This window comes from Sander lucioperca, chromosome 3 (assembly GCF_008315115.2).
Source record: "Sander lucioperca isolate FBNREF2018 chromosome 3, SLUC_FBN_1.2, whole genome shotgun sequence".
Taxonomy (NCBI): Eukaryota; Metazoa; Chordata; class Actinopteri; order Perciformes; family Percidae; genus Sander; species Sander lucioperca.
Genome location: NC_050175.1, coordinates 38,033,347 through 38,060,002, shown reverse-complemented (window position 1 = coordinate 38,060,002; position 26,656 = coordinate 38,033,347). Strand labels below are relative to the sequence as shown.

The 26,656-nt window shown below is 41.0% G+C and overlaps 1 protein-coding gene across 22 annotated transcripts in view; it reads right to left on the bottom strand.

Annotated features, from left to right (window-relative positions):
- The window catches only part of ppfia1 (PTPRF interacting protein alpha 1), a 54,948-nt gene that overhangs the window by 2,608 nt on the left and 25,684 nt on the right, over positions 1-26,656 (bottom strand). For 3 of the 22 annotated variants that reach the window (XM_035999701.1, XM_035999702.1, XM_035999703.1), the window contains exons 9-33: positions 24,938-25,072; positions 21,240-21,281; positions 18,993-19,076; positions 18,740-18,871; positions 17,990-18,052; positions 17,760-17,839; positions 16,935-17,085; positions 16,467-16,472; positions 16,029-16,252; positions 14,647-14,878; positions 11,160-11,189; positions 10,443-10,567; positions 9,752-9,924; positions 9,522-9,615; positions 7,759-7,770; positions 6,444-6,525; positions 6,139-6,339; positions 5,717-5,779; positions 4,627-4,653; positions 2,922-3,097; positions 2,488-2,585; positions 1,887-2,062; positions 1,680-1,748; positions 771-939; positions 472-536 (exon numbers count right to left, since the gene is read on the bottom strand). In XM_035999701.1, the coding sequence (XP_035855594.1) occupies positions 481-536; positions 771-939; positions 1,680-1,748; positions 1,887-2,062; positions 2,488-2,585; positions 2,922-3,097; positions 4,627-4,653; positions 5,717-5,779; positions 6,139-6,339; positions 6,444-6,525; positions 7,759-7,770; positions 9,522-9,615; positions 9,752-9,924; positions 10,443-10,567; positions 11,160-11,189; positions 14,647-14,878; positions 16,029-16,252; positions 16,467-16,472; positions 16,935-17,085; positions 17,760-17,839; positions 17,990-18,052; positions 18,740-18,871; positions 18,993-19,076; positions 21,240-21,281; positions 24,938-25,072 (2,700 nt within the window). In that variant the 3' untranslated portion in view covers positions 472-480. The remainder of the gene's footprint in view (positions 1-471; positions 537-770; positions 940-1,679; positions 1,749-1,886; positions 2,063-2,487; positions 2,586-2,921; positions 3,098-4,626; positions 4,654-5,716; positions 5,780-6,138; positions 6,340-6,443; positions 6,526-7,758; positions 7,771-9,521; positions 9,616-9,751; positions 9,925-10,442; positions 10,568-11,159; positions 11,190-14,646; positions 14,879-16,028; positions 16,253-16,466; positions 16,473-16,934; positions 17,086-17,759; positions 17,840-17,989; positions 18,053-18,739; positions 18,872-18,992; positions 19,077-21,239; positions 21,282-24,937; positions 25,073-26,656) is intronic. The other 19 variants (XM_035999700.1, XM_035999706.1, XM_035999708.1 and 16 more) reach the window with 19 other exon arrangements.

Here is a 26,656-nt window from a genome sequence, read left to right as displayed (position 1 = left end):
TCTTGTTAACCTTTTCCTGGATATGAATGGCAATATTAAAAAAATCATTTATCTTGTTTGCAAAAAAATGCAAGTTATTTTCTACTCTTTTTTGGGTTTTTTGGAAACATGCTTTTTACAGTAAAATTAAAATGTAACTTTTTCCACAAGGCTTCTTTATTTCAAGCAATGTGTGCTTTGAGTTCAATTGTCTGAAATATTCAATAAATGACCATGAATAGTTCATCTGTCTGTTTACTTCAGATATTTTAAAATCACAAAGTTAAAGATATGCACTCTTTCATAAAAAAAAAGCCTTTTAATTAACCTTTTAATAGTTGAGCATATTTACCCCAGTGAACAAAATAAAAAATAAAAAATATTTCATTAATCGTAATCGAGGTAAAATGTTGTATTAATCCTGATTTGATTTTAGGTCATATCGTCCAGCCCTAGCTTGTATTATTTCAAAGTTGATGTGTGTGATCTTACCGTTGTATGTTAACAAGAGTAGGTCCTGACTGTGGCAGTGTCCAGCCTCTGTATAGACTGACTTCCTGTGTTTCCATGTTGCATGTAAAATCACATGCAAAGACATGCCGTTAGTCACAGCATAATAAACAAACAGCACAGCAGCAAAGCCATTCAAGAAGAATTAAGAGTACATGAGGAGTCTGAGCTGATTCAGTGCCCGTCACAGATGTTCTCTACTTGAGCAAGTAGCAGAAATGACAGAGCACTATTACATACATACACATGCACACACTTCTGACACTCTTTCCTCTGCTTACCGTCCATCGGGCTCCTCTTTGGCTGCATGGAGGGAGATGCCGCGCTGCTACCGGTCACTCGGAAGTTGGCGGGCAGGGTGTCGGACGCACCCAAGGACATCCCCCTCATGTCTTTGGGCCTGAACTTCTTTCTCCATGAAGGGGCTCGGCGGAAGTTCTTATCGTCATCCTAAAAGAAAGGTGGTCGTGAAAGAGGAGGGTGGAGAGATGGAGAGAGGTGTGTAAAATGTAAGCGGTCATTTAAAATTTAAAAAAAAAAATTAATTTCTCACTCTGTTACTGTATGTCTAAAGCCCCTTTCACACATGCACTGCAACCCTGAATGTATCTAGACATTATTCGGAGGAGCTGTATGTGATAACGCAAATGTTTGTGGCCAGCTCCCGGGTACAAAATCTGTAAAATGTCCGATTGAGCACGTGTGAATAGAGCAGCTCATTGTCTGGAGAATTCAAAGCGAGCGAGTGGGCGTGTTGATGACCTTTCTATCAATCTGCTGGCACGAAATGGGAATAAAACAAACATTCGAGGGCGAAGAAAAAGAAGAGTGATTTACACGAAGATGCCACCAAAAATATCTAACTGGAGAGACGACGAGATTCGGGAACTACTGTCAGTAAGGGCCGACGCTGAAATCAGACAATTTCAAGGAACGGCAAGAGACTGTCGTTTTTGACCAAATTACAAACCGGCTCGTTGACCGCGGTGTAATCCGCGTCATCTCTTTCCTACAGCACGCTCCACCCAGGCGCCACCAATTGCCTAAATCAAACGGAGTATTTCCAGGAAGTGAGAAGAATCTGAGATGGACAATCTCCTGTTGTGTGCTACATGTGTGAAAGGGAATCTCCGGACACGTCCGTTCCTGATTCTCAGAGTTCATATGAGAAAACAGCTTATGTTTGTCACCTCTTCCATTCTCCTTTCTGTGCCAATGGCCAGCAGGCTGTTGTATTCACGCTCGAGAGCTGCTCTGGCCTAGAAGAGAGAGACAAGAGGAGGAAAATTCACCCATTTAACTCTAAATGAATGGTGGAGACCAACTTACATTTTGTCATGTACTGTATATGGATATGAGCTTTCTGGTTGGTGAAACAGCTGACCAGCTGTGTGTACCTGTGTGTTCTGCGTGGGGATCTGCAGCAGGAGGGCCAGGGTGTTGTGATCGAAGGTTTCGTCCAGGGCGAGGAGCGCTCCATGGACGCCGCTCTCGTAAAGGTTGCTACTGTACTCTTTCAGCCCGATGGCCTGAATCCAACTGATGACACGCTCATTACTCCACACCAGCACATCTGAGGGGACAGTGACAGATCCAGCTTAAGTGTAATTCAGAGAAGACATTAGGGCTGTCCTCGACTAAAGAAATTCTTAAGTCTATTACTCGTACGATTTTGTTGACCAATTGATTAGTTAATTTACTCCAGAGAGCTGTAAAACTGAGTTTCTCCACAAAGAATCATGCAAAAGCAGTACTTTAAATCTTGTGTTTACCAGATATGTGCTCATAAGTCATTCAGCATGAAAAGGCATTCAAAAAATTACTCTCTTAGTCAATTAAGACCAAAACGAGACAAATTCACTAAGTAATTCACAGAAGACGTATAACATGGAGTCTTATAGTGTCATTTAAACAGATAAAGAAGTGGGTACCGGGCACACGTGTCACTGAATCTCTAGAATTTAAATTGTGCTCACAAATCAGCCGGGTGTGTGTTACCTTGAAGTTCCAGCTGACAGTCTTCCCTTCTCCTCTCCAGCTCCTTCCTGTCATAGTTGAGCCTCCTCAGACACATCACTCCACACTGAAAACTGTTCCTATTGCACGGACACAAACACAGTTGTTTATTTGGATCCCCATCAGTTGTTACCTTGGCAAAAATCTACTTGTTACATTGACGTACATTCTTTCTTTCGCATTAGTACTTTACATTAGTACTTCCCAATGTAACAGCATGGCCCCGTTTTAAGTTTAACAGTTTTTGGACAACAATCGAGGTCTATGGCACAAGGGAATGAGACAAAGCTTTGGATACACAGACAATACTAGTTATGTGGGATAAATGTAGTGTTAATGTTGGTCTCTTCAGGGCATCCATTAAGAATAAAAAGATGAAATAACACTTGTGTTATCCTTTAGTTGTTGCGATTTACCTGTGGAAGCTATCCACCATTTTGAGCTGTCCCCTAAGGTCTTTCTTGGTGAGGTGGTCGAGCATGCGGGCGTCCACCAGGGACTCCATGAAGTAGGAGCGGTACTGCGGCAAACCCAGGCTGGGCAGCCACTCGTTACCAATCCACTCGTGGTTCATGTCTCCGTACGCCAAAGTCTACGGTCAAAAAAGAGATGGCTTAACAAGGATTTGTGAGAGTGAGTTGAAAAGATGGAAAACAGACTAATTTCTAAGCCAGGATAGTATAAAAATTATATATATATATATATATATATATATATACACACACATTTTCTACGTCGGTAGTTTTTTAAAATAAGAATGATACACCCATCTTATCTTCTTTACATTGGCTTCCCATCAAGTTCAGGATTCATTTGTTCAGACGTACAGAGCCTTGCATGGTTAGGCACCTGTGTGTATCTCTGACCTGCTCCATCCTTGTATTACCAGTAGGTCACTTACTGGTCTTACTGGTGGTCTCTTGCGCTCGACTAAAAAACTAAAAGGTGGCCGTGCCTTTGAAGTGGTGGCTCCCACACTGTGGAACGACCTTCTTATACGGTCTGTGGGCTCTGTGGAGGCTTTTAAAAAGCAGCTGTCGACTCACCTATTTGAACAGGCCTTTGTCTCATGTTAATGTTTAACAGTTTTACTCTTGTGAAGGACTTTGCGACTTTGTTCTGTAAAAAATGCTATATTTAATAAATGTATTATAATATATACACTACCGGTCAAAAGTTTGGGGTCACTTAGACATTTCCATTCCTCTCCATTACAGACAGAATACCAGCTGAGATCAGTTGCATTGTTTTTTTAACCAGGGCAGCAGCTTTCAGATTACATTATGTGCTTACATAATTGCAAAAGGGTTCTCGGCTGTTGTAGAAAGAAGTGGCTGATCTTTAATGCAATATCTACATTGCCCATTATCAACAACCATTCATCCAATGTTCCAAAGGCTCATTCTGGTTACTAATCTGATATCATTTTAAAAGGCTAACTGAGAAAACATTGGAGAACCCTTTTGCAATTATGTAAGCACATAATGTACTCTGAAAACTGCTGCCCTGTATTGCCAGGGGTAGATTGGGCCAGTTCTTGAAAATTAGGATATTTTTGTACAATGAAGATTTCTTTAGGCTGCTGAAAGGGATGGGAGTCCAAGGACAGGCCTAAGACAAGCCACCAGGTCACTGTCAGAGGCTGCAGAGCGAAGCAGCAACTGCCTTTGGATAAAAAAAAGAAAGGACCCCAACTAGGGAAGGGTATCGATACCCATCCCTAAGCCCAACTGGGCTGTAAATTGACCAACAAGAGGGGTAAAAGCGAAGAGTACCTACGTACGTACCTACAGCGTAGATTTAACGCAGAACCCTAAATCAAGCTTAACAAACACAACCACAGTAGTATTCAGTGTGAATACCAGTTCAAATGGTTCTGCTGTGAACCACATTTAAGGGGCAAAACTGAAAAATGTTAATGGACCACTCCAAACATGCTTGCTGTAACTGCCCCCTCTGTGAAAAATGATCTGGAAATAAATACAGAGGAAAAACTGTGACCTCTCTTTTATAAGATACTTAAAAAGAACCAACGCTGACTAAAAGATGGTGTTAAGAATAGTAGAGTTCAGAAGGTTTATAGAAGGAGTATAGGTGGGTTTTGGGGGAATGTGTGCAAACCTGGGCCCAGCTACCCTCGTCATCCTCCTGGTTTTAGCAGGGTTAGAGTGAGCATGGTGAGAAGAACAGAAAGGCGAGGGGTTAGTGAGGCAGCAGTGCTGGTTAGAGCAGCTTAATGTGGAAAATATAAGTCAAAGTGAAATAACAGCAAGTCGGACAAATAAACCTTAAGACGTCAATTGTAGGAGTGGGCGATATGGATAAACTCCTCTATTACGGATTATTACTATTATGTAGTTTACCTTTTTAATTATCAATAAATCTCGTAAATATACTTCTGAAAATCAATTGAGAAACTATAGTTTTTAATAAAAAAACAGAAGTGTTTTTGTTTTAGGCAGATCAAAATTATTTCATCAAATTGATTCAAAAATCAATGAAAAAAATCATATGCAAAATAAAAGATAGTGAAGTAAAGCAGCCCACAATGGTTTTAATATGACAAGATATATTGGAGCGAGAAGCTACCTCAGGAAAGGGTAAGCCAAAAAGCGGACAAATCTATATTGTCTCGCTGTATATACCTTCATATCGCCCAGCCCTAATAAATTACACTGGTCCAGAAAAAGCTATCTTAAGAAATAAACAGTTAAGGGGGACAGTGGGAGGAAGTCTTTCATGCTTATTCCCTCTTGTTCTTCTGCCATTTTAGATACCTTGTTCTGGCTGGCTCAAGTATTATTTATTCATACGTAGAAACTGCAGTAAACTTAGCAGTAGGTGTCTTTCTAAGCAATTATACAGCATTAACACACATACACTCAAAACACCAACTAATGTTAAAGCTGAGACACACATACAGTATGTAAGGTCTAAAGGAAGAGACAAGAAAACTACTAATACCAACACCGAGGAAAGAAAAATAAACCACAAAGAATAAGGCCTTGTTTCAAGTTGCCTAGTGAGACGGCATTAAGCCAGATTAATAATGGACTGATCAACTAAACTGTGACAAAGTGTAAAACATTAATATATGCAGTTTACAATAGTAAAGTCTGGTCTGTCCTGAAGGCAACTTGGAACGAGTCCCGACAGTCACCATCACAGAAGCAAGAAGCCACCAGTGCCCAGCCAATCAGGGTAGACTAACCGTGGGAGGTGTGGCTGCCAAACTTTCCATTTCTTCATGTGTGACCCAAACGTTTCCTGTGGTCTGATCATTCGCCACCCCCCAATTAAAAGTGAGAGAAGTTTGTAAAGAGAGAAGAGTGATGGAGGACAGAAAAAGAGAGCGGAATGGAGAGATCAAGAAAGCTTTGTTCATTTATTGTTATCAATGTTAGCAAAATAATCAAGTTCCCATCATTAGTACATGATAAGAAAATAAGTAATTAAAATGTTATTGTAAAAAACAAGTGGCATGCTCAAGAATATGTAGACAGAGAGCTTAAAGGCAACATCAAGACTTTGGATAGGCAAAGTACCTCAATATTATTAGTATTAAGGTGAAAAACATGTGTGCGTTACCTACAGAACACATCGACCCAACAGAACAAAGAAAGCCAAAAGTACCGTTCTTGATGTTGGCGGGGCAGAAGGGCTGGTGAGAGACATGATTTCCTGGATGGCCAGACGAAGTTTCAAACGATGTAACGGGTTGCTGATACCAATCTCCCTTTGGATCTCTGTGTCCGATAGCGCCGACATAATGGCTCCGCTCTTCACGTTGGCACGGCATGCAGCCACGTACCAGGCTGGCATGCCCACCCACAGCTGAAGAAGAAGGGGGCAGACGAGAAACAGTGCCATCGGTTAACATGCTGATGGTCGCGTTACTGGTTTGAATGGGTTTCAGATCAATTGCGTCTGTGTCGTACCTCCAGCCAAACCACAACAGTTGGTCCGTCCCACTGGGCGAAAGGCAGGCCCTGCATGCGAGCCTCCTCCAGTAATTCATGCCTGAGACACAAAATATATATTTAAGCCAACATCCAAAAGTGTTCACTTGCCCAAAAACCTACAAACATAGCCATACACCCAAATCCATCATAAACTCCCAATATGCACCCTATCAAAGTCACCTTTAGAACAGATATGCACACAAACCCAGAGACATGCATACTCCAAACAGAGAGCAGGAGTTTGAGAGAAAACAAAGAAGTTGAAACCCAGGAAGACTCAAACAGAGACATACTCATCTGGAAAACCTTTGACAGAATGGCATTAAAACACTGTTTGTCAAAGCCTCCCCAGTCCTTTTCAAGCTTTGACTATTCAGGTTTAACCAGATGGGTCTTTTGTTAAGCCTCTGGAAGATGACTGGATTCAGGATTGAGGAACTTCATTAGTCAGAAGTCAAAATAGTTTTCTCCCAGAACCAGTGCTTTGAGAGTCCACTTAGAAAATGACTTTAGTATGGATGCATTCCTCTACGAATGTAGGGGACTTAACATGCATAAAGGGAAGTATTTAGGGCAGGAAAACTCTCTATATTCTGTACATCCGTTTCATGCACATTCTCAGTATGTAATGAAGGAACAATGCCATTTAGCAGAGAATCCCTGAAAGGGTTTTAGGGATGTTGAAAGGCAGTTTCTAATTTAGGTTCTCTAAAAGTAAGTAAAAACAAGTCTTAACTGATGCTATAACATAGAGAAAGTGGTTGTACTTGGCCACTAGATGGGGCTGTGTGCCCCATATCACTGATAAGGACAAGCTCATCCTCTGTTGGGCAGATCTGCCATTATAAAAAGATGTCATATGTCCAAAAGCATGTTCTTAACTAACAACTTAGCTTCAAATAAATTCGGAGGACATTCACAGCAACACAGCGATTGTCCTAAAGTGTATCATATGATATTTTTTTTTTCAAACTTACGTACAACAAAACTCACAAAAAGGCAACTATTTGGTTCAATTATTTCCATGATCTTTCCTTTACTTGTAGTGCATAACTTCATGCTCCAACAGGAAAACTGCGAGAGGAAAATGTGTCACTCACTAAAAATCAGCACACACACATTCCTGTTAGTTAAGCTCCTCTGTGGAAAGCAGGTAAAGAGCAGCATGGAAAAGCCATCAGACATTCGAGGGGACAGTTGTTTGGGGTCCTCAGAGTTATTGGTGAGGTCAACTTGAAGCCAAGAGTGGAAAGAAGATAAGGCAAAGCAAAAGCAATATGAACCAACTTACCCTGTCATTGGACTACACATGGAATGAGAAGGGGATGATAAAAAAAAGAAGAGGGAGGTTGACAAAACAATAAATAGAAAGAATGAACGGATACTGATTTAAGCATGAAGGCAAAACAACATTTATGGTGTTTGCAATATGGCTGCACAAAACTAAGAATGAAAAGGGGGAGGGGGGGGGGGACATAAAATAGTTATGGGAGATAACTGTGATGGAAATGACTGGGTGTGGAATGGAAAGAAGATGAGCTGATAGGAGTAAGCGTGAGCCAGGTGGCGGGGAGTGATGAGCATGTGAGCCCGACCTGGACTGCAGCAGGAGCACAAGGGCGACAACATAACACTCATGGATATTATTAACAGTGTACACCAATATAGGCATCCCAGGTTTTCCTCTATAATTGTACAGATTTTTTTTTTTTTAATGCCAAAAATAACGCCAAATATACATGTGTGTATATTCATTCTTCAGCGACACACCGCCGAGAGTCACTGAATGAGACAACTGTCTGTGGTTAGTTCACATCTGTAACAGCAGGACAGTCGAGTGTGTTACCTAAACTGCTAGAGTCAGTTGAACAGGTGAAGAGAAGCTAACGTTGTTGGTAACGTTAGCCTACCGGAAGTCTCGCATTGATCTCAGATTGATCTCCACAGTGCTGACGGATTCTGTGTTTTGTAGCTGAGCTAGATCAGAGACTATTTGGTTTAAACCGATCGGTGATGCCGCTTTGCCCTCGTTGTTCCTCGTGAAGTTTGCTGGAAGTGATGTAATGTAGCGTTTTATGTGAAGTGAGCACTACGTGGGACTCTGTTTTAAAAAGCAGCCTTTTAAATGCTACATTGATTGTAAGAAAGCAACGGGAGTAACAGATGAACGATCTTTAAATGTGACAAGTGTGGTTTATGTGGATTTCGAAAAGTAACCGATACATATTTAAAGAAACTTTAAAGTTCAGAATGGAATTTAGTGTGGTGGTATGAGCACTATCCACCCACCCATCCGCCAGGCTAAGAGAGGTTACACACCAACCAGACGGCCGACAGTCGACAGTAAAGCCAATCGGACTGATCAGTCGGGTCCCCGAGGTCAAAAAAAATGCCTCAAAACACACTGAGCCGACGCCGACTTGAGCGTACGCTCTGCGCGTGCGTGAAACGTAATACGTCTCCATAGCAGCAGGCGGCGCTGCTCTGTATTGTTTCCCAGAAAATGAAAACCAGCAGCTGATTGGACGAACGCGTCACGTGGGTCTTTTTTCTCCGGAAATTCACAGCCAGACTGTCATGGCGGCTCGTTCAGAATACGATCTCATATTGTACTAAAATAGTTCACCGAAACGTGTTTCTGAAAACATTTTAAGAGAGAAATAGGCCATGCAGTTGCTGAATCTGTCTTCATTTCAGATCAACAAAGGTCAGTTTAAAAGATTTTTGTCAGATTTTGAGAGGCTCATCCGCTCCCCATTTCCGGGCGAGTCCCGACTGCCCTGTCTCTGACTGAGCATGTCGGGTCGGCCAAAATGAAGGCCGACGGCTCCTCCGATGGACGACGCACTGAACAGACTCGAGTCACCGACCTTGCCAAACGGTCCGATGGCCGATAATCGGCTATGTGTGTCAGCGCCTTAAAGCAGTCAACCTAGGGGAATCCCTACATCCTGTATATTAGGGTGGTAATCATCTTAAAACATTTTCATTTTCAGTCTACATAAATTGTGGAGACAGCAGAGGGTGTGGGGGGACGGTTAGGAAGACACTTACTTTTTCTGCAGCTTCCTGTTCTTCTCTGCAGGGCCCCCCAGGGTGCCCATTCCTAAGCCATCCTTAGGAGAGCTCTCTGACTCAGGAGTGCCAGCTAGGAACATAAACACACACCTTGTTCAGAGATCTGACAGGAGCAGGAACACGGCAATAGTGGCAGTGTGGAATTGCATTACATTAACATAAACATGTGCTGTGCTGGAATAACAACCCTGTTCCTAGTGCCTGACCTTGGCTGGAGGAGTCCTTGCCGGGAATGCTGGGTCGGCCCTTCTCCTTCTTCCCAAAGAGGCGTCCAATTGAAGACTTGATGCTCTTCTTCTTGGCTGCTTTGTTGAGGGAGTCCTGGCTGCTGTTACTACTGCTAGGGTTACTACCCTGGCCGTCCTGCAGGCCAGCCAGACTATGAGAGCAAAGGTTTAGTGATTAGTAGGGCTGGGTAACTTCCGATACCGTTACAGATACCAATACCGTGACTTTGAAACCGGTTCCTGATACCAATTTTATAAAAATCCATTTTAACAAAAAGAAATAACATTACGGCACAAATCTTTTCATGTATTTTTCAGCTCCTACTACGTGAGCCCCGTCTCTGTGCGTAACGGAGAGTTTTTCCTGCACGCCTCTGAGACGTGTAACGACAGCCAATCCCACGCATTATTAGATCTTGGTAGAAGCATGCGGCATGCTTCTTGGCTCACTGGCGCTGATGAGATTTGCTCCTTAGGTATTGGAATTTGGTATTTAATAACGAGGCATTTTTCAAAACTCAATACTAAGGAGGCAATTCGGTCGGTGCCTAAAAGGTATTGAATTCCGTGATAAGATAGAGAGAATCGATAGACAAATCGTGAACGGGGAGACGGACTGAAGAGCTAAGAAAAAATTCCAGTTCCTTCAGGCGACAGGCACAGGACTTACCCTCGAATGTCTCTAATGTCCTCATGGCTGGCAGCATGCCCTGCCTCTCTGTTCCGGCGCATGGAGCGTGGAGTGGTGGGCGGTGACGTCTCACATCGGATGGTGGCCTTGTCATCCTGAGCAGACTGCATAACAGTGAGAGAGACGCGTGTTAAAGAGTGAGATCTTTCCAATTTCACTCCGTACAGAAGTGAGGCAAAGACATGATGACAACATCCTTGATTTAACACACAGCTAAGTGGAAAGCTGCTTTATTAAAGTTACACTATATATTTTGTATGCGCCAAGGAACTACACTCCCAGTGGTCTGTGACCAGTACATACATGCTATATATCAATACGAGATAGCTCACTGTAAATAATACACTTTAGCAGGAATATATTTAGGACTGCAACTAACAATTATTTTCATTCGGTTAACCGATTAGTTGTTTGGTCTATAAAATGTCAGAAAATGGTGAAAAAGGTCACCACAAAAGGTGATCATAACAGGAGTCTCTAATGATTTGATTGTAACACCTTTATATGTTCAGGAATGGGATTTTGAGTGTGCTGTGAGGAGTTTCAATTTGCACAGGATGGTACATTGTAGGAGGGGATGAAGAAACTAATTCTGAACATTGTTGATTACACTTGGGGCTAAAGTTGGCAGAGGAGAGGAGTGAGGATAATAGACAGGTAGCCGACAGAGCCCAGTAAAGCAGGTCTCTAGTTTACCTTCCTGCGGTGCTTGCGCAGGTCACTAGGCTGAAGCATGGCAAAAAAGGAGAGAGGAGAAAAGCAGTTAGTGAGACGCACAACAGACCGGCGGTGGAAAACAAGCCATGCACAAACACACAACAGCAGGAAATCAGAAAAAGATTTAACCACGCACACACACACACACACACACACACACGTTTGGTGTTTTAAGCCCCCAATGACGCCTTCCAGGCAGCGCGGCAATGGTTACGTTTGGTGTTAAGGTTAGCTGCCCGGAAGGCGACGCTGGAGGCTTAAAACACCATCGAGCACACACTCTAGAGACCCAGATAAATTGTCAGTTTAGTTGTGAGTTGTGCAGTGAAAACGTGCAGTTCTTGGGAAAATAAAGTCTGCAGGAGCATCACCGCACCCGAGCAGGAGACACTGCAAAACAACCACGCTGAAGGTTGGGTCAGGGAGGGAGGATGGGTGCAGCCTAGCTCAAGGAAATCAGAGGGAGGAGAGGAATCAAAGCCTTGATGAAATCTATTTGAATAATTGATAGGCAAGCAGCACTTCTGCAAGTGCATCTGATTAAGACCAGAGTGCTGAAATCACTCTCTCAGCTCTAAACCAGTTAGCTTTAACGTTATGACTGGTTTTGCTTTATGTTCTATAACATACCTGAATTTATGAACCAGAGCTGTTCTAGTCATATTTTCCACTGTGCACGTAAAAGGGGGGAGGGTTTCTTTCCCCGCTGCATTCCTCACAGGCCTGGCATTAGCAGAGCAAATAAACCATCAGCGTGCCACATTTCTATGGGTGTTTCTGGTGCCCCCAGGAGGAAAATACCTAATCACTCATTTCCTTTTCTCAACTGTCACACTGAGGCCAGGGCAAGGAAAAGATTAGTGAGCTATAAAAGGAAAACAGGAAGAGGAAATTGAGGGGGTGAGGAGAGTTTATTTAATCACCCAAAATGTTCCTTTTCTTCTAGTGTTTTCTTATTTAGGAATTACGACTTTTTGACTAGTTTCACTCACGCTTTAACGACAGATGTGATAGTTTACCAAGATTAAAAACAGAACTGTGTTAAGGCTGACATGGCTGACAGTCATTTCTTAGACATTATCTGCCAAAGTTAAAGCAGCACTCCTTTCATGTCTGCAATGCTTTACAGCCCTCAGTCGATAAACTTCTTGAACTGTTTAAATTCCTTAAATTCCTCACTCAGCAGAACAGTGTGCCAGCTCTTCACTACAACAGTTGAATTAGGTGACTTAGATTTTGTATCCATAACTTCAACAAATATGACACACTGCAAACATAAAAGGAGCTTCTAAAACTTTAGTTAATTCTTGCAATCGCAAGATAACAAATTCCTGAAAGGACTGACGGATGAACAACACCAGCTCCAGTGTTAACAGGGAAACCAATGGCATTATACTGTAGTGCCTCCAGAACCTACAGTTATTCCAAAAGGCAGGCGGGGTGTTATCAATGTTCCTAATGTGACTTTTTGATCGCGATTTCGGCTCCTGACAATCACAAAAACAATATAATCGAGAAAAACTATTATTTTGCACATACCGTTTTGTAATTAAAATAATATCAATGAAAAACGGGAAAAGTATTAAGGGAAATTTCACAGTTCAAGGTGTTTTCACTGTTCAACTTTTGTTTTATTTTTAAGTTCAATTAATGCAACATCTTTCCAAAAATGAATGCGTAATCGTGTTAAATAATCGTGATTTCAACATAAACCAAAATAATCAAAAATATGATTCTTTCCATAACTGAGCAGCCCTATGACATGGCTCTACAAGTTTTAGCAAATGTTAACTTGTTTTTCTTAATTGTTAATGCTGTGTAGTGTACAGCACAGCGAGATGACTGTAAAACAGGCCCCAAGAGTCAGCATTACCTAATATAGAATAACATATCGGTGGCAGCCTGTTACACTGAACTGTGGTCAAAAGAAAGGCCGTCCTGCGCGTCGACTGGAGCTCCAGATGTAACACAGGGGAGCAGGAAGAGCTCATAGGTGCAGAAGGGGTGTGTGCTCTCCAGTTTCTAAACCAAAACAACGTTTTTGTTCTGCTGGTTTTCACCATAAAAGGGAATTCTGGTGACTGTTGAAATGTGTGTCCCTTTAAACACATTGTTCAAATATTCACTAGAATATTCATACAAGACCAAGATTGGTCTGAGCATCCACTCTTTGGGTGTTACTCTGCTCTCACAGAGCTTAAATTAATCAAATGATGCCTTTTTGTCTACCTGCTAAATAACCTGTGAAGCACTTAACTATTTTCACTATGTAGACTATCACAGATTAACCTACAGCTCTTTTAAACACTCACTAGCTTGGCGTATGTGTGAAAAAATGCCAGTATTTAACGAGACAATTTATCATCTGTAGCCACTGAAAGACCCCCTACAGACCACAAACAACCTAATTGGTGGTCATAACCTCTACATCTTATAATTTATTCCCTGTTATATATTGTTCTTATTCATAGCCAGTTAATATTTCATAGTCATAGTTAATATTTAATAATAATCTATTGCACTGTTCAATCCCTGCACTGTTCACTTTTGCACTACCACCATTGCACACACTCTACCATGGCACCTTATCATGGTCATTGCATTTCTGTGAGTGATTTTTATTTTTATTTTGACTCTTATGTATGTGTGATATATGTGTTTATGTGTTTGTTGTGTTATGGTTGTCTAAGCTACTGGATGCCTAAAATGTCCTTCAGGATGAATAAAGTATCTATCTATCTTTCCATCTATCTATCTATTTCTTCTCATTCATAACATAATATAACTTGATTTAGTAAAATTTAACTAAATCAGGTTATATTATGTTATGAATAAGAAGAATTTGTTTGTTTCACAAACAAGGTCCTTCTGCACGACAAATGTGTAACCGCAATTATTCTCGGAGCAAAGTGATGACACAATGGGGGGGGGGGGGGAAAGTATCTATTATTAGTATTTGGAGATATCAAAAGGAACAGAACGGAGAGGAAGAGGCAGACTGCACCCACCCAGGGAGGGAAGGCAGGGAGCTGTGGAAAGATCTGCAGGTACCTGAAAGTATGGTGCACAGTTATAGGGTTGAGGGGGGGAACTGAAGCCAGTTGCACCATAGGGCAGGTAAGTTACTGTCTGCTGGGAGAGGGAGCTCTGGATGATGTAGGGGTCATAGCAATAGTGCTACGAGCAAGGGGCAGTTACATATGCACATGGTTACATACTCCTATACATACACACAACATATTAGTACACTAACCACACTGATGGGAGGAGACAGCATAAATACACAAAATCAACATGGGAAGGCAGTTTTAAAGCTTAAATGGAAGAACATGCTCTGGACGTCACGGTGTTTCGGTCTATACTAGCGTTAACTGAATGAGGCATTTCAGAATGGAAGATAAATGTGGTATTCGGTGCAGTTGTATGATCCTGGTTTGGGAACATTGGAAAGTAAAGAAAGTTTTACCAAGGTCATGACACCCATGCGGTCCATTTCTCTGTTGGGGCTGCGGGGAATGCGTCTGGGGGTGGAGTGGCCAGAGCCTGGGGGAGAGTCGCCAAACGAGGAGCCCGCACAAAGTGACGGGGGGATGGAGCTCATGGAGCGGAAACGTCCTCCCAGGCTATCGCCGCTGCCCACCCTGCACTCAATCTCCTCTGCCCGGATGGCTGTGCTCTCCTTCTCCTCCTGGATCATTCTGCAACGATAAAGGAAGGAGTAGGTGAAGCAAAATAACACACTAGACATTTTGATGGAAAAAGATAAGGTAAATTAGTCTCACATTGCCAGACCTATCTCCCCAGTGCTGTGGAGGAAGGTCTGGCTACACCACAGATACATTCTGGGATAGGAGAAAAAACTCTCTGGGTTGTTTGTATTTCTTTAAACCAATCACAGTCGTCTTGGGCGGCGCTAACCTCCGGACGCAGCGACGGTGGCTCTGCTAAATAGTCTCGGGAAGGAACTTGTTTTAGTGGAACATTTGCACCCCGCTAAAGAAAATGCCACATACAATATTAAATGAAGTGAACTGTTCAAACAATACACTAACCTGAACTATTTAAATTAGCTGGATACATCACGTCATTGGCTCTTACCAGTGTATCGCCGTGTGTACTTCGTCCACAGCAATCCCACCAACCAGTCCCAAAACGTCCCAGTTGGATAATAAATGCCGTCAACATATTTTTTGTATATCTTTACAATCACTCCCCGAAAGAATCAAGCAGGCCTGCCTTGCTGCATGATCCAAATTCTTCAAAACTTGACATTTTCAGCGTGTAGCTTGTTAGCTCGAACATAGTTGTTGTTTCCCTAAGCTAACGGAGTTTGAGAACGGCAACACACAGAGAACGGAAGCGGAGAGACATTCAGGCACTGTTAGAAAAGTTATGCTTGCTATAGTCTTTGCTTAATTTTAGTGTTAAACTATTTGCATAAGAAACTGTGCATTCATTTCTGTTTCTCATGTGATAATCATGACTATCACTGACCTTGTGGAAAGCACAGAAAACCCCTGAGGGCAGGGCATGCGGACGAGACGTCAAGCCTGACCAGAGATGATAAAGTTTCTCTTTGTGTGATGTTATACCCTTTTCCCTATAAAAAGCTACTGTTAAAGACTATCAACAGTCATTGTTCTGTACTTGCGCTGAAGTGCTGTAAAGCTGACTCTACTTGCAAGTAAAAACGAACATTGAGAGAACTCCAGTGATTTTGTCCATTCTTTGATAAATAATTATCCTAACAGGCACTTATCCTGGAAATGTGATTCTGTTGATCCAGACTAAGGTTACATGAAACAAGGTTTGGTGTTCTTGTTCTGGTAGCTGTGTGGCTGCTGGTACCTAATTTCATTGTTGATAGCGTCCAGCTGCTCCTGCAGCATTAAGGCGAGGGTCTGTGCATCAGCCTGGCCACCAGGCGACAGCAGGTCCACCGAGCTGAATATCGTCTCTCTATCCTCCTCCAGGTCCGAGGCGTCCATGTCACTCTCAAAGGCCTGGGCCACATTCGCCAGCACGTTGGCCTGCTGCATGCGCTCCCACTCCTGCTCGTTCAAAGTCTGCACCTGGATTCATTCATACAGGTGTAAAACAGGAGAGCGAAAAATGGAGGGAGAGATAAGGATACCAAGAGTAAATCAGATATTGAAAGCAGGAAAAGGATATTGTTGGGAGAACAGGAGAAAAAGACAGGGAGAAAAGGAGGTTAGCTGGATATTTGTCATTAATGCACCACAGACACAAGTAACTGTCACGGTTATCTCCACCACACTGACTTACATGTCGCTGATGTCCAGAGTGGAGGCAAACAGAAAGAAATGGAGAAGAATAACGTCAACAAAAAGAACTGAAACAGGTAGAAGAAAGTAGGAAAAAGGCACATGATACAAATAACACACGTCACGAGGAAGACAACACAAAAATAAAATAAAGAAAAGCTTCCAGTAAATTCAATTATTTAATAAAGGAGGAAAGATCACAAGAAAACCTTCATTGTTTAATTTGCAAGTTGTTAAACAACTTATAAGAATTTGCCAATTTTCTTTTCAAATGTTCTAAACCTAGACACACTAGACACACACCACGTTCTCACTTTGTCATTTGATTAGATGCTCATTGTTTATGCTAAAGTCTCAGCCTAAATCCCGTGGACACGGAGATGTTCTCTAAAGTTAAGAAGTAAGTTAATTAAATGGCCAATCTGCCAACAGCCTGACGCATTTAATATCAGATGAGCTGGGAGCTCACCTTGGACGGCTCGTCCCGGAGCGCTGCGATCCGTCCCTTTTGAGGCCGTCTCAGCACAAGAGCGCTGCCGTAATGGTCCGAGTTACTGTCCATCATTGAGGAAGCTGACACTGGATACCTGAAATCTGGAGTGCTGCCTAGCTGAGACCGTCTGGGGGGGAAAAAACACATAAAAACCAGTCAGAGGGACGCTAAGAAGTTAGAGGTTGAAACTAGGGCTGCTCGGTTATGGAAAAATAACATCATAATGACGATTATTTTGGTCAATATTGAAATCACGATTATTTAACACGATTACTCGTTGACTTTTGGAAAGACGTTGCAGTTATTGAACTTAAAAAACAGTGAAAACACCTTGAACTGTGACATTTCCCTCCCGTTTGACTTTTTTTCTTCCATTTAGAACACAAGACAAAATAACAGTAACGTAATGTGCAAAAACATCTTTTTCAATGAATCTGTTTTTTGTGATCGTAAAATTTAGATTACAATACAACTTTATTGTCAGCCAGGGCTGAAATTCTTTTTGCATCCCTGGGTAGCTCATATAAAAAAGAGGACTTAGACATACGATGATTAACACCAAAAAAGCATACATTAAACATTACCACAAATGGCATAAACACCCAAGTAAGGAAACAAAGCATACTGTATAACAACAGAAAATGAACATGAACATACACACAGACAAGGTCTCGGAGACTTGTAACCCTGAACAAATATTGCACTGGATTTAATGTAGCTGGTTTAACAATAGGATAGATTGATGTATGAAACTGTACAGCCCTAGCTGAAACCGTGAACTCTTGAAGTTAACTGGCTTACCCATGTAGTAGGGAGTTGCTCCTGCTCCTTCCCTGCTCGTTCTCTGCCCTCATGGTCTCAATCTGGATCAGGAGCTGCTCCTATAGGACAGGACGTTTACAGACATAGTGATCATTTGGTGGAGATACAAAGTCTGCAACCAACATCACTTGAGCAACTCCAATAATCAAAACACATCAGAAGCCACAGACACGGGGGCAGAATCTAATGAACTTTAAACAATCCCTTACCTTTTCGTGGTGAGACTCCTCTATCAACTTCTTGGTGTGCTCCAGTTCTCTTATCAGGGCATTCTGAAAAGAGACAGGAATTAGCTGACTGAGAAACTATCCATAAACCATGACATATGTCATTACCACCTAGTAGGGCTGGATGATTAATCGAAAAATAATCGTAACAGAAATTCAGAGCCTATAACCGACGTCATTTTACCAAGTCGGTTATTTCGGTCTTTTAATCCTATTAATATTTCCGCGGCCGCCCACTGTGTGTTAATGTACTTTCCCCTTAAAACATATTACGGCCGCCGCGTGTGTAGTCACGTGACTCCGCCCCGTCCAGTCTGCGACCATTTTTAGGAAACTTTTTTTTTTTTAACATTAAAACTTTTGTCTTTTTTTTAAGACATTTTTATTTCATTGTAAAATCTACTGTTGTAGATTTCAGTTCAGTTGTTTGAAATATTTAATAGATAAGCATTAATTGCTATCTGTGTGTTGTTTCCTTATTTTAGAATCACAAAGATAGGATTATTCACTCTTTCATTAGAAAAAATAACCGTGAACATATTTACAGTATAAGAAAAGAAAAAAAATTTAAAATAATGTTCAATAATCGTAATCGAGGTAACTTGTTTGATTAATCGTGATTATGATTTTAGCCAAAATCGTCCAGCCCTACCACCTAGTCATGGGACACACATAGTGGAGGAACAACAAATATCGATTATGGCAAAGAATGTAGTATTGTGTATTAGGCACCTTATCCTCCAGAGCAGACATCCTCTCTTTGAGGTGAAGCTGGAGTCTCTCGTTGGACTCTGAGAGGAGCTTGTCAACCGTCTCTGACAGACGCTTGTTGTGCTCCTCGTTCATCTTCTCTCGCTGCCGTGCCTATACAAACACAAAAACAGCATTTTAATAACAAGGTTCACATGTTGAGAGTGTCCTAATGGCAGTAAAACTGTGAGGAGTAAGCCAAGTGCAGTGACAGCAGAATTCCCCTCTTCCTCACCCTGAGCAGTTCCTGGTTCTTCTCCTCCAGTTGGGCCTCCAGCTGCTTCAGTCTCTCCTCCACATTGCCATGGCGTTCCTCAGCCTGAAAATGGGGGGACAATAAAAAAATCCTTACTTTCAGTATATTTTATCCCCGCAGAACTAATAAATGTCTAGTGCTAGGCTTTTATCCATCCTGGAGAAGGACCTCACTGAGAAAAGGCCTCAGCTTGGCTCTGTTTGAGGTTTTCGGTGCGAGTCCTTCAAAAGGAGGGGGTCCCCAATTCCCAACAGCCTGGGAAGCAAGTGTGGCGTCAGGATTATGTCATATCTCGTGAGCGCGATAGGACATGCTCACGAGCAAATCATTTCACACACGCCGATATTACTCTTCATGCACCAATTCAACATTCGAGAGTTGTACAGGCAGCTGCGAGCCTGAAACAAAACATAGGGCACCTGCGCATATAAAACTAAGCAGCACGCGCACAGAGCAGCCACCATGCGCTCGCGAGTGTCTGCTCTGAGCACTGGAGGGCATACACCTGCTCGCAGGTAAATCTATGTTTTGTTTCAGACTCGCAGCTGCCTGTACAACTCTCGATTGTTGAATTGGTGGAGGAAGAGTAATATCTGCCTGTGTGAAATGACAGAATTTGCTTGTGTGCACATTTAATCGTGCTCGCAAGATTATGACAAAATCCTGATCCATAAGCAAGCAGCTACATAAGCCAACATACAGATTGATGTCGAGCACTAGCTGCATTAGGAGAGGACAGCGAAGCAGCATGACCCACAGAATGACTAAAATACAGCAGCCAGTACTTCCAATAATGTAAATCTACCATAAAAGCATCACTGTTCTATGAAGGAATACAGGTGTTATGTGACTAGGGTTGGGTATTGTTTTGGGTTTTTTACGATACCGGTGCTAAAACGATACTTTTAAAATGGTGCCTGAACATAAATAAATAAATAAATAAATAAATAAATAAATAAATAAATAAATAAATATATATATATATATACACACACATATATATACATATACACACACACATACATACACACACACATACATATACATACACACGTATATATAAAATATAAAAAAGGAGCACAAAACGACAGTTGGCGACATTAAAGAACAGCTTGTTTATTGCTAAGGCCATATGGTCAAAATGTAATGATTGATTAATAATGTGATAACAATAACTTATAACAATGACTTATTACATTATACAGTGGTGGCCTAGGGGTTAAGGAAGCGAGCTTGGGACCGGTTGCCGGTTCAATCCCCAGATCGGCAGGTTAAAATCTGGGTGGGGAAAATTGAAAGAGTCCCTCCCTCATTACCACCACTGAGGTGCCCTTGAGCAAGGCCCTTAACCCCAACAGTGGCCAGCAGATCAGACTGTGGTTGTACTGGGTAAGTTGTCAGCATTTTAACTGTTGTGTTTAATCCAGCTACCAGCTAACAGTAACGTAGCATCCCGTGCAGCGATTCTTCTGAAAAAAAAAAATAAAAAAAAAATCAGGCCCCAAAATGAGGCACCGACATCTTCGTTCTCATTCGGTGTCGTTACTACCATTTACGTCGGAACTGGTGTCCTATTGGCACCGCGTTTCGGTGCCCAACCCTCTATGTGACTAATGCTTACGGGCTAATGAAATAACATTCAATTCAATATTGCATCTGCATTAGTCATGTTGAAAAATATAACCAGCGTATAAAAGCAGATATTATCAGTCTGTTGGCTCTTATTTATGTAAGAGCCGACAGGCTGGGGAACATTGTTCAGTGACACAGCCAGTGGCTCTAATGGGCAGGGCCTCCACAAGTCTTTGAGCAAATCAACTGGCACTTCCTGTTTGTGTTAGACACCAAACATGGGCTTTTTTTCTGTGTTCGAGGAAAAGAGGAGAGGTACCAGCATGAAGCACTGATCAACAGCTCACCAGCACATAAAGCACAAACACACAGGCGAACAGAGAAGGCCACATCAGGGCCGGGCTTCAGGCTCCATAAGATACAACAGCATTTTTTAATATATAGACTGGCACTGCACTTAACCAGGCACTTGTCATGTTAAACTATAACTCAAGATAAAGACATTGATGAGCAAATTATTTTTCTCAGTAGTTCTGGAAATGTAAATAGTGAAAGAGAAGGGTTTCTCTTGGCCTGGTTAGGTTCAGTAACAGAACAAAACAGAGAGTTTTCCATCATCCAGGAGGTTTAGCTCTGTGACTGGAGCCGGTCTACCTTCTTCTGAGTCTTAGCGCCTTTAGAGCCACACAGAACACACTAGGAATTTGACAAGGAGGCAGCATGAAGAGCACACAAAAAAACAGAGCATGACAAGAAAGAAATGAGAAAGAGGAGAAATTGTCATTTACAAATATATATATTAGGGGTGTAACGGTACGTGTATTCATACTGGACCGTTTCGGTACAGGGCTTTCGTTGCGGTGCACATGTGCACCGAATGCAATCTTTTGTGTGCGGAACATAGGTCAATTTTCGTGTTTCCACACGAACATATTAAGTGGCGGAAGTCTCCGCGTTCAGCGCAAATTCCGCCCTGCAGCTGATTCTAAAGTTTTCATTGGTCATGTCAATATATCAATCACTGTACAGATTGCCTACACCAAACACTGATCTCTAAACCTACCCGCCGTCACTGTAACCTAAACCAATGAAATCGACTGCAGGGCAGGACTTCCGCTGAAGTGGTTTGGGGAAAAAATAAAAATCACACACTGCGCGTTGTACAACAACATACACGGCACGCTTTAGCCCAGCCTCTCGCTAGCTAGCGTCATGGCCAATGCAGACAAGCCCATAGACAGTACGGACAAGCCGGAGCTTGAAGAGCCACCATATCATTAAGGTCTCCTGTTTGGGACGCTTTGGTTTCCCAGTGAAATACGTCAACGGACAAAGACTAGTCGATAAGACGAAAGCAGTGTGCCGACGTTGCTCAGGAATGATCGGGTATGTTTCTGGCAACACTTCAAACTTGTTAACGCACTTGAAAAGGCATCACGCGAGTGTGAACATCACTACTACAAGGAAAAAAACGACCGTAATTCAAACGCAGCTCCCGTTGGCATTTAAACAGACCTTTGCTGGTAATTCCGATCGGGCCAACGCAATAACGAAAGCAATTGGTGTTTTTATAGCAGCTGATCTACGACCGTACTCGGTTGTTGACAAGCTGGGATTGGTAATGCTGCACTGTAATCCATAGTTATTTATTTATATTTTTCATTATATTTTATTATGTGATATTGGTTTGAGACAGAGTATTTTATTTAGTGGAGAACTTTGCAGCAGTATTTTATTTCTTATTCTTTTTTTTATTTTATATATATTTTATTTATTATATTTTATTAAAAAGTGTTTAAAAAAGTGTAAACAAATTGTTAAAAAAAAGTTTATAATAATAAACAACCTGCAGTTTAATGTTTGCATTTCTTTCCCTTACTGTACCGAAAATGAACCGAACTGTGACTTTAAAACCGAGGTACGTACTGAACCGCGATTTTTGCGTACCGTTACACCCCTAATATATATTATATATATATATATATATATATATATATATATAATTTCATATATATATATAATTTCATATATATATATATATATATATATATTTCATATATATATATATTTCATATATATATATTTCATATATATATATATATATTTCATATATATATATATAATATATATCATATATATATATATATATAATATATATATATATATATATATATATATATATATATATATATATATATATATATATATATATATATTTCATATATTATATATTTCATTTCCAGGCTTGCAGGTAGACAAACAGATCACATAACATGTAAAAGGAGGAATAATACGATGAGGGATGTTATATAAGACTTCAGAAGATCGACTGATGATAATAATGATAGGGTGGAGAAAAGAATGGATGATTTATGCCGATGTTTTGGAACTGCATGGAGGCAATATTAACATACCAAGAGATTTCTTTCCACTTCTAAGCACGTCTGACTATCTGCCATGTTCTATGTAACAACTATGTGACTAAAGCGCTAGCCAAAAAGGTAATGAGTCAGGACCATTAAAACGTATGGATGAAATATCTTGGAGTGGATATACGAGCCTAAAGATTTAAAGAAATGTGTTGTTTTTTGAACAGGTAAAACATTTTATAAAATAAAAATAAAAAAGGGAAAGTTTTGACATGAGGGCATGTATTAAAAAGTTTGGAATTTGTATTATTTGCATAATGTGTAATTAAAGTTGCATGTGACAACTTTTATTACGTCTGTAATGTAGCAGGCCAGGTCCACTGTTGAACTAATATGCTATTTTTTTTAATCCTCTGTCATGTTACAATTTTATGGATAATACATTTTGTGCAAATATGGAAATAAATTAAATCAAATCAATAAATTAAAAAGTAACACGTGTAAGAAAAGCAAGAAGGGATAAACTGCAGAATGGACAGAGATTACATTATTTACAGGATGTGAAAATAGGCGCCTGCTTCCTGATAAACTCATAAAACAAAAGACTCAGATGGGAATAAGAATGATTAATTGCTCAAATTTCAGAGATGTACTGCGGGCCAGTTCCAATACAAATAAGGTGCTAAGTTGCCCGTGTAAGTTCAGCAGCAGCATGTTTTATCCAAGGCAAAAGACTCAAACTATAAATGGATAAAAACATGAGTCAAATCTCTAAAAATAGGTTCCTGTGGATATTTGGAGTAACATAAACAATGGCTTCCTGAGCAGCTTCCGCAGGGAGCTACTGGTCGTCGCGATGTAAAGGAAATAATCTAACAGCCCTGGTTACATTATGTGTGCTGGTATCTACTGTATGTTTAGGTTAGGATCATAGGTAGAAGTAATGCAATCTTTAGTTAATTCATATTCCTTTTCAGTTTGTCTTTTTACAATTTGCCACCATTTCCCCCCAACAGACCTGTCAATGGAATATTCAATTAAAGGTTTTGGATTTTCAAAAGCCTGTTATTACTAATCAACTTTGTACTATGTTCTTTTGATTTTTTTTCTGACCGTTTTTTTTCGGACCCTCGATAACCGATTATTAACTGTTAAACGACAAGCAAGTTAACCGAGTCCCAGTTCACCCGTCTGGGAGGCTTGGACATATTATCTGCGTTCAGCGTCTGCAGACAGCTGCGGACAGCTGCAGACTTACATAGTGCAGCCACGATGTTGCGTACATTATCGTGGACACATGCAGACACGTTCCCCGCCAATGCAACCGCTTCGCGACCGGAACAAGTCTGCAGTGCTGCGGACAGTATGTCCGAGCCGGTCACCACCGCATGAATTAGTTTAGCTGCTAGGTTGTCAGCTGTGTGTCTGCCTGGTATACTCTGTATAGGACGGCCGATTTACCCGCCAGTTTTCATCGATATAGTGGCATGTGTCACGCGGCTCTCCGCTGCGAGTGCCGTCCGGCAGTGGGCCATGGACTTATAGCCATAGACAGATATAGATTGTACAACCTATTTTTCTTTTTTTTTAACTTTTATTCTTGAATTTCATACACGTCTTATTCTATTTTAGCTGTTTTCATAGTCTCTTTAACAAACGTTTTTAATTGCTCTTCAATGTTTTATGTAAAGCACTTTGAATTGTCTTGTTGCTGTGCTATAGAAATAAAGCTACCTTGCCTTTTACCATGCAACAAACATTTTAATTACCTTTAAAAAAAATAATAATAATAATAATAATATTGTTTTTAACCGTTTAACTGATTGTATTAATCTTCAACATTTATATTGTTGGTTAAACAGTTGATCATTAACATCCCTAGTTTTTAAGTATTTAATAAACTGAATAAAAAAAAAAAAATTTAATTAAATTAAATAAATAAAAAGGTGGGCTGAGAGGTACAGAGTGGACAGGTGCTGGTACCTTTGTGAGGGCAGCTACCCTCTGAGCTAGCTCTGCTTCCACCTCAGGCAGAGTCTCTGCCTTGCGGATGGTCTGCTGCAGCTTCTGCTCAGCCAGCTCCAGCTTCTCTTGGAGTTGCCGGTTTCTGTCCTCCGTCTACAACAAACAAACCAAAAGCAAACAGTCATTGGCAAGCATTTGGAAGACTCTAGGCTCCATCCTGGCCTCGCGGTTTGCTTTTAGCTCCACAAGGTGAAGAGAATTGCAAGAAATTAGACTGTAGGTCGGGGAAAGAGGGGGAGGGAGACAAAGGAAGAAAGGATTGGGTAAAGGTGGGGTGGGCAGACAGTGAGTAAGAGAACATTCATAATGACACAAAACCCATAAGAAAAGAGGAGAGAGACATCTCCATCTCAGTGAGTACATGTAAAGAAACAACCCAGTGTCTTTGAGGCTTCCCATTCAGTGCCTGCTGCAATGGTCACTGTGTGAATACAGATGAACAGTGAATTTATTAGCAGGGTTTTGAAAACTGCCAAGGAAAACTGCAGGCCATTCCTGCTGGCAGACAACTCTGAGACTCAACACATGCCTCATCAACTCTAAGTCAGATTATAATGTACGGATGTACGTGGATGCTAGGGGTGTGATGAGATAACCAATCTTAAAGTGCTCATATTGTGATTTTTGGCCTTTTCCCTTTCCTTTATTGTGTTAAGGTCAAGGTCAAGGTAATTTTATTTCATACCCGCAGGTAAAATTGTTTTGCAGATAAAAAGAATAATTCGGTCATCCACATAAAAGACATAAAAACATACAACTAATCACGTACAAATTTTACAAGTAAACAAATAGACATCATGACAGACTGCCATAACACATACATATCCTCTATCCATATTAACTGTCAAGTACTAAAACTTCTCTTATTATTTAGGAATTCAATTGCAGCTGGAACAAAAGTATTCTTATAGCGTCTTGTTTTCCATCTCAAAGCCGCATACCGGCGACCAGACGGAAGTAACTTAAAATCATTCCTTAAGGGATGCGACCGATCACTCAAGACAGCACTTGCTTTCCGGTACAGCTGATTTGTGTAAATATTTCCTAAGTTCCTTTGATTTAATCCTATTATCTTACTTGCCCATCTTACAATTTGGTTTAAGGAGTTTCTGTTCTTCACTGACAGGCTTCCATACCACACCTCTATGGAAAATGACATAAAAGATTCAATAAAAGCGAGATAAAACAAAGTCAACATACGTCTGTCAATGTGAAATTTTGGCAAGTTTCCTAAGGCAACTCAAACGTTGATGACCATTTTAACAGACCATATCACAATTCAACTCAAATGACAGTTTTGAATCTATCACTGTACCAAGATATTTATAACTCTCCACCTGATCCACAGCCTGTCCTTTAATAATCGTGGTGACGTGATCAACAGCGCGTGTTCTAAAATCAATTATCATATCTTTCGTTTTGGTAGTGTTTAACTTTAGATAGGAATCATCGCACCAGGTCACAAAGTCCTCCACAACTGGACCATGGCCAGACTCATCCCCTTGTAGCAGACTCACTATCACTGTATCATCAGCAAACTTAATTAGTATCCTATTTTCGTATACACTTTGACACGTTAGTATACAAAATGTATAGTAAGGGCGAAAGAACACATAAAAATAATACGTCTGAAAAGCTACCATTTACTTTTACCCTCTGCATTCTATTAGTTAAAAA